A 20,407-nucleotide genomic window follows, 5' to 3' on the forward strand; every position below is an offset into this window, starting at 1 on the left:
TTGGACATCCTCTCAGGGATTATGGGGAAACTTTCGTCGTGGCCCTTGACATCTCCAAAGCATTTGACGGGGTATAGCACAAGTCTTTGCTTTCTAAACTTTCCTCTTATGGTGTTTCTCCACCACTTTGTTTTAGTTTGCTTGAGAACCGATCCATGGCAGTTGTTGTCGAGGGATCGATCTCTCGCTCTTTTTCTACCAATAGTGATATCCCACAGGGTTCTGTTCTTTCACCTACTCTCTTCTCTCTTTTTATCAATGATTTGCTTTATACTACGACTAATTCTATCCATTCTTACCCTGATGATTCTACTCTTCACTCTTCTTCACATTTATCACTTCTCCCTAATTCTCAAACTAGATTTTTTTCTGGAGCTGATATCATATCATCTATCAATGCGGATCTGTACAGAATCTCCGAATAGAGAGGTAGAAATTTGGTTAAACTCAATTCTAATAAAACTCAGGATATATCAATTTACTTTTCAAATTAGATGATCTCCCACCAATGACATTTTAGGTCGCAATTATTCTGTCAAATTATAAATTAGATATGTTAGGCCTCACCATTTCCTCTAATATGTCATGGAAACCACACATTCACAATATTGCTAAAGCTGCCTCCCGAAAGTTGGGAATGCTGTACACAGATAGGGTGGAATCAAACGGCTTTCTATTAACTCTCCTTTTAGTTGATAACAAGTGATCGTGGGCCCTTCTTGCCCGGTGGCGAGTCTGGTTGTACAGTTTACCGAGGCGTGAAAGTTCGAACGCTCGTGCTTGGCTAGTGAACAACCGCCGTCCGGCTGACAGCGTACAGCCACATCGTTTTCCTGATGGTCGTGGTTGTTATAATCATGGTCGTGGTTGTTATAATCACGGTCGTGGTTGTAATAATCATGGTCGTGGATGTTATAATCATGGTCGTGGTTGTTATAATCATGGTCGTGGTTGTTATAATCATGGTCGGTTATTATAATCATGGTCGTAAGATATAATCATAGCTCGGTTGTTATAATCATGGTTGTGGTTGTTATAATCATGTTCTTAGTTGTTACAACTTGCGGTCGTATGTTATAATCATGGTCGTGCTGTTATAATCATAATGGCTGTTATAATCATAGTCGTAATGTTTATAATCATGGTCGTATATATGACTCATAGTCGGCTATATGATCATAGTCGTGGTTGTTATAATTATGGGTCATATATATATATATATATATAAGCTGTTATGTAAATCATATAAATTTAATTGTGAAATGTTACCAGCGTTTTCTTTTCCTTGGTACATAACCTTGAAGCACAAATATATTTTTGTTTTATTTTAAGTGTTGATGTCATGTGAGGACCTTCATTACAGCAATACCTGTTTATGTTCTGCAACCACTACCTTCCGCCACAAGAGGAGGGAAATATAGTTACTTGTTCGTGGCCTTACATAATATTTATTATATATAATAAACGATTACATTGGAAATTCTGAAGGAATTTGTGTTCAAGTGTGGAGATAGTTGTTAACAATGACCAAACTGATGTTGGTAGAAATACAATCACAACTACAATATGCAATAGTATAAACTTACCGAAAATATCAGTTTATTTTAAGGATAAGCAGGAAATTTAATTACAATATTGATAAGAAATTTAAAAGATTATGCGAATGTCCTGACTCAACACCTCATAACCACTGTAACATCAACTTTGCAAAGTCTTATTCATGCAAAATTTATTTGTTTTCGAACACAAATGCCTCGGTTTCAAATTCAAACTGTATATGAATATAATGCCCGAATAACACAAGGTTCTTCATTTAATATCCTGCCGTTGATTGGTTATATATATGAAATAAGTAATAATTATAGAAAAATAGCCATTAGTGATACTGGGTGATGCCGCCGTGTGTGTGATGTTGTGTCTTTCTCTCCTTCTGTTCTTCCTTTAGTTTTCTCTCTAAATCATTTTGTCATCTTCATTGAAATATGATTCTATTTTTAGCACATTCTTTCTTTATTCGTTATTCTGCATGCCTTACTCCGTTTATCATTCTATCTTGTTTCTATTATGTTCATTTTTGTTTCGATTTTTCTTTCTTCTCTGTCGCTCACATAACCTTCCTCCTCTAATGTGATCGTTTACATTCTTCTCTTTCTTTTTGCCTTTTAAAATCCCTGCATCACCATTATCTTGACCTCCTTTATTTACTTAATCACCTCATTCTTCTCTACCCCTTATCCACATCTAAACGCGCTTCAATTACTGTAATGTCATTAATTAGTCCTCATTAGTTACACGATTCAAATTTCCATCACAAAATTACACGTACAGCTTAGCCTCGGATTCTGACAGTAGTTGCTATCTATATTTCAAATACTGTATAGTCTCTTCGTTTGTCTACCCTGTGATATATTTATCCACACTCTTTTCTTCTGGTTTCCTGTTTTTCGTTTTTTTTCCTTCTTTAGACATACTAGTTCAGTGGTGAAAAATTTCATATTTATCAAAATTTTTCCTCTCTGTCTCCCGTTTTATATTTATGCAGCATTAGTTTCCTCTGATTTGCTGCTTTTCATTTAGTTTCCTTCTTCAGACGAAGTTCAGCGGCGCCAAGTTCATGTCTATCCATGATTTGTAGTGCGTGACGCGGGTGAAAACAGCTGGAAGACCCACATTTGTACAGAGTGGGAACCCGAAGCTCACCACACCGATCTGGGAACACTGAACACCTGTACACACTACCAGTGGTCCCCCGGAGTCTCCCTGTAGGGGGAGATAAAGTATATTAATTTCGCTACAACGGTACAGGTACAAAAATAATGATACAGTTAATTGCAAATACAGGAACAGAATTAGCAGCAGTTATCAATACAGGTATGGAACCAACAGTTACGAATACAGGTACAGAAGCAGCATCTTATACATTTAACAATCTTACATATTAACTTGAAAATTATGGTAAGTTAGTCGTTTAAAAGATAAATGTATTTTATAGGTATTGTCGAGCTGTAAATTTTTAAGTTGTATCTAATACTCATATAAGCATAATCGATTGAAAATAATGGAAAATATTAATGTAATCAAAATATCTACACAAAACTTAAAACCCATATGCCCGGATCAGTGCTAAGTTAGACCAAGCAATGAGTTTATTAACCAAGGTGGAGGTACAGAATAATCGACCAATCACAGAGCAAATGGCCGGTTATAACTACCAATGCACCAAGTAATATTTTTCCCACATTTTTTTTCCCCGCCCTGGAGAAAGAATTTAGTAAAGTCACCGCCAACCAGACATGTGTGGCAGGGAAGGTGGGGAGTGAGGAACAGTCTATCTCTGCCTCTCTCAGCTCACATTTGTGGTGTTATGCATCTAGTGTGGCAGCATTATGTTAGTGTTAAGGTGAAAGCACTGCTTACTTCCTCTCGCTTTCAGCTACCGCCGCTGGCTAGCTTTCGTGGCGAACAGGAAAGCAACTTGCACAAGTTTTCCCCTGCCAGTACACAGCCTCTTTCCTACTAACACTCATGTTGTGCCTCCTTGTGGCAACACACGGTAACTGGGTGCCTCGTGGGCCCAGGCTAGACCAACAGGGGATTTTGGAGTCGCAGTGGGCGCCAGAGGGAAGGTGCTTAGACCCACTGGCATGTGAACACGTCCTGGCGCTTACCAACCACTACCTGGTTGCCATGCGGATTAACCTTGGTAGGTATAAGGCTACGGGAGTAAACCCTGAACAAAAAATCTGCAGTGGAACCCGCATCAGGCAGACTTTTTTTTTTAAGGGGTAATAGCCAACCCGGGCACAGGTCATCAAACCATGTTTGTAAAGTGAAAGTTTTGATTGAATATGGGATAAATGCACTCATACCACCCTGGATAACCCGAGCAATGCTGTCAGCACATACCGAGGCGTCCCGAGTGGAAAAGCAAGATTCATCCCAAGGCGGTCGAGAGAGGCATAAAAGTGATGACTGAAGCTTGCACTGAAGTGACGGGATACGAATCGAGAGATGGATATATTAGGCAAAGATTATTGTCTAGGAAAATGATGCCAAGGTTCCGCACAAAAAAGAATTTCAATATGAACTTGTAATGATTTTCTATACGGTGTACCTGTAAAATAACATGTGAATTAAATCGATGTCACCCATGTAAAATTTATCATTATCCTGGAAAACATTAAATGACACCTAATTTTTGGTATACACTAAAAGTTGACAAAAAGTCGTTCGCGATGCGGCATGAAATTTTGCACAGGTGTTTGTTACAGCCATACAAACGATGCCTGAAAAGTGCAGCCTGCAACTCAAATAAAAGTGTTTTTTCCCTGCCCCCTATTGTACTGTATATATGTCACGGGTTGTGTTTCCATTACCTGATTTCACTAACTAGATTGTGATTATCCAGCGTTGGATGAACTAATATTTATGAGAAAGACTTCAAGATTGACACGAGAGGCAATTTGTTGCCTTTCGCTGCCATGAATGACGCCCGAGAAATGTAAAGGTAATCGACAAGAGCTTTCTTACGTGCTGCTCCTATTATCATACCAACCGATGAATGTTTGATGGCGTGAAGGTGTGTGTGTGTGCTATTATACACCATATTTAGCATCGTGAGCCACACGATGCTAAATATGGTATATAAAAGGAAGTAAAGAGAAAGTCAGCTCTTCAGAGTGAATTTTGCAGCAAAATGTATATAGAAAGGTTAAGAGAACATATTTTGCAGCAAGATTTTATGAAAACACTAAAAGAAAATGTCTTACAATAAAATAAATATGAAAGTTTTGTAAGGTGTCACGTTAGTTGATGTAAGTTATAAAAACTATCCCGGATTGTATTAAACTGACCATAAAATAATAATGATTACTGTACATGTGTAGGTGGCCTCCTGACGCGGGTGTGACATTTAGTGTCCCACTGGGTTAATTAATAAACAAGTACAAAGTTCGCCTCGGAAAGTTACATATAAATACAGAGGGATTCCATCTATATGTATTAAATAGTTTGTGCTAAGTTTTGGGTGAGGGAAATTTTAGCAAATTCAGGAAAGCTCCGAAACCTGCTTTAGTCAGTGAAAATACGCCAAATATTCACATTTTTCTTCATAGTGTGTTCAGTATTCAATTTCAAATATTTATTAAATTTTCTCGTTATTTTAATAATAATTATTCACATTAGTTGAATATGCAAAACATAATTCAAAACTTTTTAATGGGTGTTTTTCTATGCTTCCCCCATGAGTGACTGATACTTTAATGAATTATCTCCGTTATTGGGGGGTTTATAACAGACAGTTAACGTTATAGGTCAAAATGTCGTCACTTTATCACTGAGACTTTATTATAAGTATGTAACAAAATACCTTCTTGCATAAGTTACGCGTAATAGTGAACAAAGAATTTTTTTGAGGATAAGATGTGATAGTTGTTGTATTTTGTTTTTCCCTTAAACCATCTAAATTACCTCATGTTCATGTTAAATATTTGCATTGTTGTACTATTTTTTACGAGTATTTTTTTTTTTTTTTTGCTTTTTGTCACACTGTTTTTTTCTAAAAAAATTTCCTATACGTATTGTGCACTTCTATTATATGTTTATATGTACGTTTTTATATTTTTCGTTACGGATGATTTTAATTATCTTATACCGGTTCCCTTAATTTCTTTTATTTCTATTCATCATTACTATTTCACCACTTCATCATCTTTCTTCTTTAGACTATATTTCTTTCTGGTCAGTTTCTACACAAATCAAGTATAGTTCACATCACAACTCCTGCAGGGAGGAAGGCGGCCAGTCAACCCCCGTCAATTATCACTTCTGCAGTTTACATGAGAAATAGATCCAGACCATAAAATCACTTAACGTTTTCAATCACACCCAATCAACCGTGTGTTCTGAACAATATTCAGCCACGAATTGTGATGCATAAAATATAAAGATGTTACAATCAAACCTAATAAAATATTGATGTATCTGACTAACCAACTTCTGATCATCCAAACTCGTTGAACAAGACTGTAAATACAATTCTGTCCTGGTGAAGGTTAAAGAATATAGCAATTTAAAATGCAAAAGAAAAAGAAAAAACAGAATATGGCTAAACCCTTTGAGGACGTTGTTTAGCTTTCTGAGGACAATGGCTTAACACTTTGAGAACGACGACCTTATCTTTTGAGGATATTTATTTAACCTTTGAGGACGATGATTTCAGCCCATTGAGGATGATGAATTCAATCTTTGAAGTCGATGATTTCAAGAGGTTAAGAATACTGACATACTATTTATTCAATTAAAAGAAGAATATCAAATAAAGTCAAAACATATTTCAATACCACATTTACCTCAGAATTACTGAAAAGGTCAAACAATCAATCCGATCAATTACTTCATAAGAAAAAGAATTATAATCTGACACGTTGACATAGAAGAGCTTCGACCTTTTCGCGAACAGAGCATTTCGGTAAGTTTTCTTTTTTTCTGCAATTATTGAGAAAGTTTTAAAGTCATGGACAGAAAAGATTATTGAAATGACAGTAAAAGTAGTTTATTATCGATTAAGTGATGAGTCTGAGTGTTGGGAGAAGGTGAAGGCAGAAATATAATCACTATAAGAAACATTTAGTGTTTTGTGTTGACAGTTGTTGAAAGTTTTCATTCTTGTTATTATTTGTTACTGGGACTGTTGTCGAACTTCTTTGGGTTTCGTTATCTTAATTTTATTTAGCATTTTCTAAAGCTTTTCTCTTGGTTGCCTGTCTGTGCGTACATCCTTGACAGACTGAATTTTTCATGTAGTATTATCGACCACGGAGAGTACACTAGCTATAAACCATTTACATAATATGTCCCACAAGTAGATTATATATATATATATATATATATATATATATATATATATATATATATATATATATATATATATATATATATATATATATATATATATATATATATATATATTTACACAGTAGTACATTACCAAGTGTCCAGGGAATTTTTGACACAATTATTGCATAACAACACAAGTTTGAATTAATTTACACATTCTGTGAACCTAATGGTAACTATGTGAAGGTAAATAACATGTAATCAATCACTGAAAGACTTACAGTTCTCTACTTACAATTACGGCCTGGCTGTCAATTACGGCCTGACTGTCAAGTACGACCTGACTGTCAATTACTACCTGACTGTCAATTATGGCCTAATCGTCTACTGTAATTATCGCCAAGTTCAGACACGCAAACTGTCATCATCATTAATGCAACAACCCGCCCACACGTAACACAGGCTCGCTGGTTTTGAAGAGTTGTGTCACATCTATTACATGATTCATTTGATTTACATTTGTTCTTTTTTTTTTTAGCTTTTGGGGAATAATTAGCTTCGACAACTACCATATGTTTTGTTTAGAGCTTCATTTCGTCAACATGAACGCAAGAATATTAAATTTGTGAACGTTGAATAAATAAGATCATGTCCTTCACTCAGGTTTATTTAAGATTCAACAAAAAAGGTGAAATTATTGTGGGTTTCGTGTTAGTACTATTAAATTCTGTCGTCGTCGTAGATGGTGGCAGACCGTAGTAGATTATGGAAGGCCAAGGCAGCCCTTACTAGAATAAAGCAAGTCGTAAAAGGCCGTAGCGGACTATTTGGCAGGCTGATAGACCGTAACAGGTCGTAGTGAGCCACGACTGGCAAGCCATGGTTGACCGTAATGAACCATGGCAGGCCGCAGTAGACCACTAACAGGCAATGTAGATGGTGGCAGACCGTAATGAATCCTGCCACTGTGGTAGACCATTGGTTTGTTGTGGTAGATCGTGACAGACCGCAAAAGACCATGTCAGTCGACAGTAGACCGTGACAGACATATAGACGATATATTTATATTGGGACACTCAATGCCGTTGCAAGTGGCCGCCGTCGGTTATAACTATGATGGTGATTTACTGTTTTGGTATATACTGTCCATGTGTGTTTTTCTTCTGAAATAGATTTTACTTTAAAACATCTTTAGTAATTTAATAAACATAGTTGTATATTTAATTTAATTTAATTTGGATGTCTTTTTGGTTCGTAATCGACTCAAAGATTTGTTAAATTATATTTTTTCACATACCTGTGCCTGTGCCTGTACCGTGTGTACATTAAGCAATTGAATTAAAGTTCTTATTAATCTTAGCAGTTGTCTTATCTTTTTCAACTATCGGATGTTGAATATGACACAAAAGAGACTTACCTAACCTAACTTAACGTTACTACCTAACCTAATATAACTTAACCCAACCTAGCAACTTAACTTTACCTAAAAACCTAATCTAACACAACCCAATAACTTTACCTTATTTTACCTTACTTAACCTTACTACCAAACCCTATCTACCTTAACCTAACCTAACCACCTACACCAATTTATCCTTAAAACCTAACCTAACCTAACCTAACAGCCTAACTTAACTTTACTACCTAACCTAACCTAACCTAATCTTACATAATTTAACCTATCCTACCTTAATCTAACTTAACTCAAACTAACATAACCCAACTGGAAGTAACCTAACATAACTTAACCTAATTTTAACTTAACCTAACAAAACTTACCCTAACCTAGCCTAACTCAATCTAAGCTAACCTAACCTATGTAAACCTAATCTAACCTAACTGTCGCTGGTAGCCTTAAGATGTCTGATTTTAAGGTGAAATAAGCTGGTATCAAATCTTCAGGTGAAATAAGTTGGTGTCCAATCTTCAGGTGAAATAAGGTGACACGTCTGATCTTCAGATAAAAATAAGCTGAGGTGTCTATTCTTCAGGTGAATTAAGTTAGTTCGTCTAATCTTCAGATGAAATTAGCTAGGGTGTCTAATCTTCATGAGATCCACCCTAAGCTACCTAATAATAATAATAATAATAATAATAATAAAAATATTAATGTACAGAACTCACATGACAGGGTGTACCCATGGTCACATTGAGACACACGTGGTTGATGTAGGAGGCGTTGATACCAGGGAACTTATTCCAAGCTTGGACGCAGAGAGTGGTGTTGACGAGAGGGGCCGTGTGCTCCTTCATGATGGTGCTGGTCGTCTTGGATTTGCTGGTGTATCGACCCCAGCCTGTGATGGTCGCATTGGCTTTCTCGTACCTCTCAGCTGTGGGGTTAAAGATGGGTACTGAGGTTATATAAGGGGTCAAAGTGGGTACTGTGTCATCTATGGGCTTAGGACAGGTGTATATATATATATATATACTATAATAAGTCGTCAAAAAGAGCACTGTCATATATGAGGTCAACGTGAGTACTGTATTATATATGAAGTACTGAGTTATATATGAGAAGTCACGACAGATCATTAGGTAGGTCAGTGAATATAACACAGCAGGATAAGTATACTTAGGTCAGTGGGTACCTACAAACACAGCAATGGTACGTACTTCAGTCAGCGGATACCTACCGTCAATGCAGAGTCCGTACTTAGGTCAGTGGGTACCTACAAACACAGCAGGGTACGTACTTATGTCAGAGGGTACCTACCGTCACTGCAGAGTACATACTTGGGTCATAGGGTACCTACCGTTACTGCAGGGTACGTTTTTAGGTCAGTGGGTACCTACAAACACAGCAGGGTACGTACTTATGTCAGTGAATACCTACAAACACAACAGAGTTCGTACTTAGGTCAGTGGGCAGCTTGACGGCGCTAACGCTATACGAGAAGTCGACCGGGTTCTCCAACTCGATCACGGCGATGTCGTTGACGGTGGAGTGAGGGTTGTAATGCAGATGCCAGTGGATAGTCTTGACCTGACCATTGCCAAAAACAAATGTCAGGTCGGCCAGGTTGGTTCAGGAGGTCACGACAATGTTATCCAGTGAGCGTTGTTGTTGTAGTAAGCGGAGAAAATATGTTAATAATTTACATCATGATACAACCATTGATTAAATGACAGCATATTGCATTCGTAAGTGTATGCTATTAAAGTAATAGATATATTACTATTGTGTGCATATTGTTGATACTACAAGAATATTAATTATTAAGATTAACTTGATATACGAAAGCTCATTGTTTTTGCTGATATATCGGCCATAAACTGTGCCGGAAAACGCCAAAAAAAGAAACTATATGTTTATTCATTTGTAAATAACATTTCCCATTTAATAATAATCTCAATTCTAACGTCTTTCAAACAAGAATAAATAACTTTTGGGGGAATACAAGTGGTCCTCAAATATCACTCTCCGACATTTATTGTGATTTGTCAACTGGTGAAGTGACGTCACCGATCAAAGTTCATAGTAAAGTTTTCTATATTTTTGGTAGTATAGAAATTGGCGTCAACAAAGCGTTTTCTTCAATAATTATTCTACAGTATACAGTATATAAAATGTACCGCAGCTTCAACTATCTTATACCCTGTACAGTATAACTTTATATTACAGACAAGGTGTTGTTATTGTCAAGCATTCGTTACAATATACTTCATTAAAATAAATATTATATATAAGTAACATAATTCAATCATATACTTCAATAACATACTCTAATAACATACTTTTATGATATACTTTAATTATATTCTTCAAACAGACTTCCTTCCCACGAGCCAACTGTAGTCTGGGTTAAGACGACATATAAATAAAATAATAAACAATAAATTAATTAACAAAGCAAAATAATTGTGAGACTATGAAGATGGTGTGAAGCCTTACCTTGTGTGGTGTATCGTTCCAAAAAGTATCTTTGTGATTTTGTAAGACAATATGACAACGAACGCAGGATTTAGACAACCCTACCGTAAAGATATTTTTGGGAGCATGTAGGATAGAGGCTTCCCTGCCCGTACACCATGTACAGATAGATATACAGATAATCAGAAAGATCGTCCCTTGATGTTCGTTCTTACACATTAATATATTCACCATAGATTTCTTTACATGATAGGATTTCGTCACCTTATCAACTGCGCTGTATGGCTTAAAAGCACCTGAGGATTTGAAAAACTTAACAAAACAACGATGTATGCTTTATTGTTAATCCTTCAAATATTAAAGAAAACGTCCCAGCAAAAATGAACTGAGAATGGTTTAGCAAATCTCAAGTGTTCATGAAGAGGTTAATCTGTAAACGTACACACCAAGGGACTTTGTAAACACGAGCTGTAATGGGCTTAAGTATGTGATCTTTACTGACCTTTGACACGATGTTCTTGGTTTCGTTACGTGTGGCGAGGTCGTGGTCACCAAGACTCACCCTTAATTTGTCTAAACCCCGTGAGAAGCTCCTGTGGGTGAAGTGAGGTTTATTATAGTACTGTGGATGGGTGAGAGTGTGAGTATGGGTGGTTGATTATGGGGCTAGTGAGTAAATGCGTTCATGAGGGAGAGGGTAATGGTTGACGGTGGTCCAGCAGTACCAGCAGTGGACTACAGTATAAACAATGGACCACAGTACCGGCAACGGTCCAGCAGTAGATCAATGTGACGTGAGTTAATGAAAGGCCAGTGGGGGAGGACACGACATTTGCATGCTACAACTCTCTCTTCATGCTTCTGTTGCTACCACCATCACTACCACAACTACCACCATCACTTCCACAACTACCACCATCACTACCACAACTACCACCATCACTTCCACAACTACCACCATCACTTCCACAACTACCACCATCACTTCCACAACTACCACCATCACTACCACAACTACCACCATCACTTCCACAACTACCACCATCACTTTCACAACTACCACCATCACTTTCACAACTACCACCATCACTGCTACTACTACTATCATCGCTACCATCATCACTACCACCACTACCACAACTACCACCATCACTTCCACAACTACCACCATCACTACCACAACTACCACCATCACTACCACAACTACCACCATCACTTCCACAACGACCACCATCACTTCCACAACTACCACCATCACTGCTACTACTACTATCATCACTATCATCACCACTACCACCGCTACCACAACTACCACCATCACTACAAAAACTACCACCATCACTACCACAACTACCACCATCACTACCACAACTACCACCATCACTTCCACAACTACCACCATCACTTCCACAACTACCACCATCACTACCACAACTACCACCATCACTACCACAACTACCACCATCACCACAACGTGGCCTCCAGCCTCCCCCAATTGCCACACCTTCGCCACCATTAAATTACCTTAATATTAAATATCCTAATACATATGTAGCTGTCCTATCTGTGTTAAATTAGTTGAGCCGCAGATCTATGCGGCATTCAGTGACTGTTGCCTCATAGTCGATATCTGCAGCAGTTGCCGGAATTGGGGCAGAAGCTCTCGTTCCCCTGAGGCAGAGCAAAGCCGACCGAAGGAGAGAGAAAGACAGTCGACATCTCATCCAGGCTGTAAGGAAACTTCTGGGCTGCTGCTTCTGTTCGGAGATCACCTCCGCGAGTCTGGCGTAGAAGCATCTTGCACTTGGTCCCATCCCACCAGAGGTTGTGAACACTAGAGGAGTGAAGCTGCCTTGATCAACGTTTTGGATTCCCTCCCCATATGCCCTTATCTTGTCGTTCTCGTTCCTCCTATGTGCAGCATCGAGAGCTAGGTTACGGTGACATGCGGCCATGGGATCAAAAATCCTGATGTCGAAGAAAGCTCGCTGTCCTCGCGTCCAGAATCCTCGAGCAGTGAGGTCAACACGGGCTTCGTTAGATGTGTTTGAAGTCCTATGTTGGAAGATCTCACCATCCAATGGAAGGAGGGTCGGTTCTACCATGACATCCTGGCAGATTTCCTTCAACATATTTGCTGTAAGGTCCCTTATTTCGTCATGCCTCATGCATATGAAGCCCCCTTTCTTGCACACCATGGCGTGATCGCCGTCATAGGAAGAGCCACACACGCATTGGGAGGGCAAACCTTCTACTGGCCGACCGTAGCTTAGAGCAATGGCATCTGTAAATTCTTGTTTGTTAAGACTGAAACCATTTGCCCTTATCGGTAACGTAGTTAACCAGTTCGAGGCGCCCACCTCCTGCGCTATAGCTACATTTTTTTCAAATTTTCTGGAACCTGCAGCAACAGTTGCTGCAACTTATCATTTTGGCAGTGCTGTCGATCTGTCGTAATGGACCTACAAATCTCGTTTACTTCACTGGTCTCGACCTCCCCTGTTGCGTTCTGGGCTATTATGTGGTCCGTGAGGACTGCCGTGAGCTTAAGTGAATTTTGATGTTCGGTGGCTGCAATCTCCTCTGGATTGGTTAGTCCCATCCCTCCCAGTCTTGATGGAAGTGCAAGAAGTGCTCTTTCTGCTGGGGTTAAGTGAGTGTGTTTCACTAATTTGGGAATGAACTTGACACTGATAGCTTCTTCCAGAGGGTGGAGGAGGGGTCCGATACCAGGGATAGTACGCATCAGGTAGTTCCAACGATGCTTGACTCCATGGGTGAATGCAGCGAAAGCCGCATGTGGCTCTGTGTTAGCAATCTCAGACAGAGCTTGGATTTCACTAACCCACTCATTCACCTTTCCCGCTACGTACTCGGTCTTGAAGTCCGTAGTGCCAATTACTGCGCCTAGATGTCTTTGGCCGTCCTTAGTTATTTTGACCTCACTTCCGCCAAAAACCTCTTTTGCCCGTTCATAATGTTCTGGCTTCACGAACAGGAAGGACTTGCTGGCGTTTGGGTGGTACCCAATTTGTGGACCTCGCCACAAATCACCACAACTACCACCATCACTACCACAACTACCACCATCACTTCCACAACTACCACCATCACTTCCACAACTACCACCATCACTTCCACAACTACCACCATCACTGCTACTACTACTATCATCACTACCATCACCACTACCACCACTACCACAACTACCACCATCACTACTACAACTAGCATCCGTCATTACTACCACTGCCACCGTCACTACCACAATTACTACCATCACTACAATTACTACCACCATCATTACAACATCAACTAACCATCACTATCATAACTACCATCATCAACACACACAACCACCACCTGCACCACCACCAAAACCACCTGCACCATCACTTCTTTGCACCATAACCATTACCAGCAAAATCACTACCTTCACCACTACAACTCCCATTGCAATCGCCACCATGCACCATAACCACCAAAACCACCACAAGAACTGCCATCACCACGCACCATCATTACCACCATGTACACCATAACCACCACCACCATACATCACCATCACCACGCATCCCTACCATCAATAATACCATTATTACCACCACTCAAATCACCATCACCACTAACACTATCACCACCATCACTAACACTATCACCACCATCACTACCACCACCAGAACTACCACAACCTATCTGACAGCGCCATGAGAAGACACCAGCACCACTCAGAGGACCAGTCAGAAGCAGGGTGAAGGAAGAGAGACATGGGGAGGTAAGGTAAAAGAGGAGATAGGTAGGTTGGGTAAAGGGGGAGATAGGGAAGTAGGGTAAAGGAGGAGGGAAATGTGATGAAGGGGGAGAGAGACAGACAGAGAGAGGATAAGGGGGGGAGGAGAATATTGAGTAAAGAGTGAGTAAGGGGAAGAAAAAAGTTAAGGAAAAAGACTAAAAAAACAGGGAGTGATTAATGATCCGTGTGAAAAATGATAAGAGAGAGAGAGAGAGAGAGAGAGAGAGAGAGAGAGAGAGAGAGAGAGAGAGAGAGACTCACCCAAACACACAGTGGGAGGCAGTAAGGATGTGTCGGTCACTTATGAGAGACCCACCACAGAAGAACTTGTTCTTGTATACCAGCGCCACCTGTTGACGAAAAGATATGCATTAGTGATACCTGTGAGACGGTACACCTGTTTAATGACAACTATGGGGAATGAAATGTTTTTTACCGTGACCTGTTAGGCTAAATAACAACTGCGGGATGCCTTAGTTACAGATATGTTAGTACCCAGAGAAAGAAGTACTATTCACACGGACGCAAAGATGTTCCTGGATTCTTCTGTATTTCTTGTCGATTTTGAACCGGTAAGTTGAATCAAATGAGAAGACAATCTCTCAATGCCAACCTTTAACTTAATTTATTGCATTTCATATTAATCTTTGTAGGTTTTTGCTTTAAGCACTTTGACATACGATTTTATGCCATACTAACTTTGTTGTATATGTAGTTAACTTTATCAATATATTTTATCACGGTAAGGGCATCAATAATTGCATGGTGGGTTACGATGGTCTTGGCAACACTACTACTACTACTACTACTTTGCTGTCACTCGGAATCGAGTATGACGATCATCCAGCTATGATACAATGATGTGAGTTATTTAAGATGTCACCTTCGTTGGTGAGTTCTGTGGTGACCAGAGAAGCCGATGCGGACCGGCAGGGTCGTCCACAGATGTTGCAGGTGTGGAGGGCTCCATCTAGTGCTGGAGGGGGCGACAGCGTCTTTCCGGCGTTGGCACTTGTCTGCCTCGGTTTGCAGTCCGGCTATCTCGAAAGTATTGACACCTCCTCGTGGGGTCGATTTGGCACTTTTTCAGGTTTTTATTAAAACTATCCTTATACCTTTTCAGTTGCCCGCCAGCGTTACGTTTACTATTCGTTAGGTGACTGTAAAGTAGCTGCTTTGACAGTCTACTGTTGTCTACGTAGGTAACATGGCCAGTCCAGCGTAGCTGTTCATCGATAATGGTAGCCTCGATACTCCTGCAGTTAGTGTCAGCGAAAATACTGACATTTGTTCTCTTGTCTTCCCAGCGAATTCAGAGGATGGAACACAGACTATGTTGGTGAAAGTTTTCATATGTCTTGAGGTGCCACCTGTAAATGATCCATGTCTCGCTGCCATATAGCTCGATATACGTGTAACTTTGTAGATAATTTCAACTCCCTACAGCTGAAGACATAGATGCCGGAGTCTGCCAAAGGATTGAAATGTACATCTGATCCGATGTTGAAACTCTACATCGATTTCCGCGGTGGTGGACAGGTGGGAGCCGAGAAAGTGAAGGTGGGGATAAATGGTGGAAGTGTGGATGAACCAGGGGTAGGCTGAAAGAGAATGTGAGTCTTACATTCACCGGTTCTAGAACAACTGCCCCTGGACAATGCCCCCCGGACAATTGTCCCCCGACAACTGCTCCCTGGACAATTGCCCCCATAGGACAATTGCCCCATGGGACAATTGCCCCCCATTGCTCGAGTGAATCTTATGTACAGCTAACCTAACCTAACCTAACCTAAGCTAACCAAACCAAACCAAACCAGATCAAATCTAACCTAACCTAACCTAACCTAACCTAACTTAACCTAAACTAACCTTACCAACGTCACTATCAACCAGATTATTACAGGAGATCCAGCACCTCCTAAGAGGAAACGTTATCATGATTCAACAGCCAGAATAGCAACCATCGTACAAGACTTAAAGAATCGCCGTGTACATAAGCCAATAAATAAAACATGAAAATAAAGTATTAATTCTGAGCTATTTTCTCCTCTCTATTTAATTAGTTCCATGTTTTGTGCCAGTTAATCACTGGCGATGGGGGGCAATTGTCCAGGGGCAGTTGTCGGGGGGGGGGGAAATTGTCCAGGGGGCAGTTGTCCTGATACCACATTCGCATCAAGGCCGAAGTCTGCACACGCATCTGTGTAGGGTTTCAGGATCTCCTGTAGGTCGATTAAGTGTGAGCGACAAGGGTGAGGTTGTCTGCTTACTGAAGTTTAGTAATGGGATCTGCCAACACCTTTGTTCCTGTCTGGATTCGTCTTATGTTGAAAAATTCCTTCATCCGGTACTGGATCTCCACCCCGCCAGCTAAATTTGCACTGCCACGAGTAAGGAAGACAGTCAAGAAAATAGAAAAGAGAGTTGGCACCAGTACACATCCTTGTTTTACCCCCATTTGGATGTGGAAGAACTCAGGCTAGGTGCCATTGTGCAGGATACTGCCGTTAATGCTATCTTGCAGTTGCCTCATAATGGCGATGAATTTTGGTGGCCGAGGGTCTCTGCGCAGGTTTTGTCATGACAGTGTCGATAATATCCCATTCGGCACTGGGATTTGGGTTGTTTGTTTTCGGGCTGTTTTATCAGCCCATGTTCGAACTGCTCTCAGAAAGTATATGCTACCGCTCGATCCTCCAGACGCTTTGTGTTAAAACCTCTTCTGGGGGCTTGTTGCCTTCGCCATTTTGGGGCGACGTGAAGAGAGAGCTTGGTTCTGACGAGCCTATGGTCAGTGCCGCAGTGGTCTAGCCACGCATGGCTCAGGTGACGAGGACATCTCGGTGATCTCTCTCTGACAATGATGTAGTCAATGAGATGCCAGCGTTTGGACAGTGGGTGTTGCCACGAACCCTTGAAATTGTCGGCCTGCCTAAACAAGGTGTTGGTGAGAGTGAGGTTGTGTGCTGAACAATTGCTGAAGAAGAGTAGGCCATTGGGATTACACTTGCCTAAATCCATTTCTCCCTATAGTTCCCTGCCAAATGTCAGCATTTCTGCTAACTCTGGCATTGAAGTCGCCTATGAGCACAACCTTATCTTCTCTGGGGATAGAGATTAGCACTCTGTCAAGGTCGACACAAAAGGCCTCCTTGATGTCATCCTCTGCATCCAGTGTTTGAGCATATGCACTGATGAAGAAAGCATGACGTGAGTGATTCAGTTGGACTCGGAACGTCATGAGGCACTCGTTGATCCCAACTGGCATTTCAGTTAGCCTATGTAGGATGCATTGGCGTATGGCAAAGCCAACTCCGTAAATGCAGTTTCTCTCTACAGCAGGCTTACCCTTCCAGAAAAAGGTGTAGCCAGACCCCCGTTCTCTGAGTCGACCCTCGTCTGGGAGCCGGGACTCACTAATGGTTGCTATGTCGATGTTATACCTAGCCAGCTCTTTTGACAAAAGGGCGGTTCTTCTTTCAGGATGCTCCAGAAAGGGTCTGAAATTCCATGCAGCAACCATAAGAGGTTATATAGTTTGTTTTTGTTTTGATCTGTGATTATGATTGTGTTTTCGACTGCATAAGGATGACCTTAATGGGTGTGGCTGCCCAGTCAGGTTGGTTCTATAGGCAGGCTATGTTTAGGGCATCTTTTCCAGCCCCCTCCCCATGTGGGGTGAGCAGAGTGGCTCCTCGAAAGGACTGCTCAGTCACACCGAGAGGATCGGATTGCCGCCCATGTGCCGAGTTGTGACTAGAGACTCCCGGCCGTCATCTCTGCTTGTCCCCATTGCCATAGGACTTTTGGGGGTACAGGGATTTTGATGATGATGAGAAGTATGATGAGCTGGATGATGGCTGCTTGTGAGTGGATTTATGTGGTGAGGCAGGAGCGCAGGCTGCAATCACACATCTTGGCTCTCCCTTTTCCTGATCCAGTGGTGCAAGTGTTGTAATGACTGGGGAGAGGTAGAGTTGCAATGGCCCGCCGATAGCACAGTTTGTTTGGTTTCGCCTTAGTAGCCTGTCCATCACACAGCGCCTTCATCCACCAGCGTAGTTGTTGGGTTCCCATGCTGGTCACCTCTTCCACCTATTCCGCTGTTGGGTGTTGTTGAAACTCCGTAAGCATGTCTGCCTGATGCGGGGCTCCACTTCAGATTTTTCATTCAGGGTTTACTCCCGTAGCCCTATACCTTCCAAGGTTAATCCGCAAAGCAGCGGGGAAGTGGCTGGTAGGCGCCAGGATATGTCCACATGCCACTGGGACTATGCGTCTCCCTTCTGGGGCCCACTGCTGTTCCGAGATCCCCTGCTGGTCTAGGCTGGGCTCTCGAGGCACCCAGTTACCGTGTGTTGCCACGAGGAGGCACAGCAGGGGAGGACTTGTGCAATTTGCTTCCCTGTTCACCATGAGGACTAGCAAGCAGCAGTAACTGAAAGCGAGAGGAAACAAGAAGTGCCTGCACCTTAGCACTACCATAATGCCGCCACACTAGACGCATTACACCACCCTGTGTACACACACACACGCAAACACACTGTCAACACTATTATTAGAGGAATATAACTATGACGACCAGATTTACTTCATACATGACCACAGGGGGCAGGGAAAAAACACTTTTATTTGAGTTGCAGGCTGCACTTTTCAGGCATCGTTTGTATGGCTGTAACAAACACCTGTGCAAAATTTCATGCCATTCCATGCATACTTACCCTGCCGCATCGCGAACGACTTTTTGTCAACTTTTAGTGTATACCAAAAATTAGGTGTCATTTAATGTTTTCCAGGATAATGATAAATTTTACATGGGTGACATCGATTTAATTCACATGTTATTTTACAGGTACACCGTATAGAAAATCATTACAAGTTCATATTGAAATTCTTTTTTGTGCGGAACCTTGGCATCATTTTCCTAGACAATAATCTTTGCCTAATATATCCATCTCTCGATTCGTATCCCGTCACTTCAGTGCAAGCTTCAGTCATCACTTTTATGCCTCTCTCGACCGCCTGAGTGCTGTTTGGCCACTTGGGCACCACTAATGGTGTCTCAAGAATGTCATTAACCTGTAGATTTGACAGAGAAGCAATGTAAGGAGGCTCAGTCTTGAGTTCATTCCTCCAGTTAATCATGGAATGATAGTTTTTTGCTTGCCACTTTAGTTTCGGAGTCACCACCTTTCTCATGTTGACTACAGGAGGCACATCCTCATTCCCATCTCCATCTTTACCCTCCTCATCAGTATAGTTTAACAAATTCTCGTCAACAGCAGCATCAGAATCTTCCTCCTCCTCTTCAGATCTGCCAGTACATTCTTCCTTTTGCTGATTCTCCTCTCTAATTTTTCTTATCATTGAGACAGCTTTTTCTCTAACAGTCATGTCCTCATATGCACACATACCAAGAAGAAGTTGATCTGTGTGGGCGAAGTATGCATTTCTCTGGACAGCCTTCTTCACTATCGTCTCCTCCTCACTATTCAGGTGTTTCATATATAGCAGGGACTGGAATACGTTCCTTGAGCCGTGTGTTACGTAAGGGTGTATCTTGATGTAAAACCACATTGGAGCACTGAACTTTATTATTGTAATGACAATTCTTTTCAACTCATGGCTGGGTCTTGATGTTGCTACATACAGCCTGAGGATTCTACTCCATAAGGTGTTCCACCTTGACACACAGGGAGGACCTGGCTCAATAGCAGCCAAGTCATCTTCAACAACACCTGTGATAACTCCTTTACAAATCCTATACAGGTATTTTTGATTCCAGGACAGATCTTTCTCCACTTCATCATTAAACACAGGGAAATCAGGGAAACTGACTGGCTGGAAGGCGACAACTGGAAGCTCAAACAAAAACTCCTTGATCTGCTTTCCAATGGGACCAC

The 20,407-nt window shown here is 41.0% G+C and overlaps 1 protein-coding gene across 1 annotated transcript in view; it reads right to left on the reverse strand.

Annotated features, from left to right (window-relative positions):
- Window positions 1-1,428: 1,428 nt before the first annotated feature.
- Window positions 1,429-20,407, reverse strand: part of LOC121872942 (serine protease filzig-like) — a 78,619-nt gene continuing 59,640 nt past the window's right edge. The window contains exons 12-16 of the mRNA XM_042376083.1: window positions 14,766-14,854; window positions 11,214-11,304; window positions 9,694-9,823; window positions 8,962-9,170; window positions 1,429-2,760 (exon numbers count right to left, since the gene is read on the reverse strand). Of these exons, the coding sequence (XP_042232017.1) occupies window positions 2,587-2,760; window positions 8,962-9,170; window positions 9,694-9,823; window positions 11,214-11,304; window positions 14,766-14,854 (693 nt within the window). The 3' untranslated portion in view covers window positions 1,429-2,586. The remainder of the gene's footprint in view (window positions 2,761-8,961; window positions 9,171-9,693; window positions 9,824-11,213; window positions 11,305-14,765; window positions 14,855-20,407) is intronic.

This window comes from Homarus americanus, unplaced genomic scaffold (genome assembly GCF_018991925.1).
Source record: "Homarus americanus isolate GMGI-L3 unplaced genomic scaffold, GMGI_Hamer_2.0 scaffold11022, whole genome shotgun sequence".
NCBI classification, from domain to species: Eukaryota; Metazoa; Arthropoda; class Malacostraca; order Decapoda; family Nephropidae; genus Homarus; species Homarus americanus.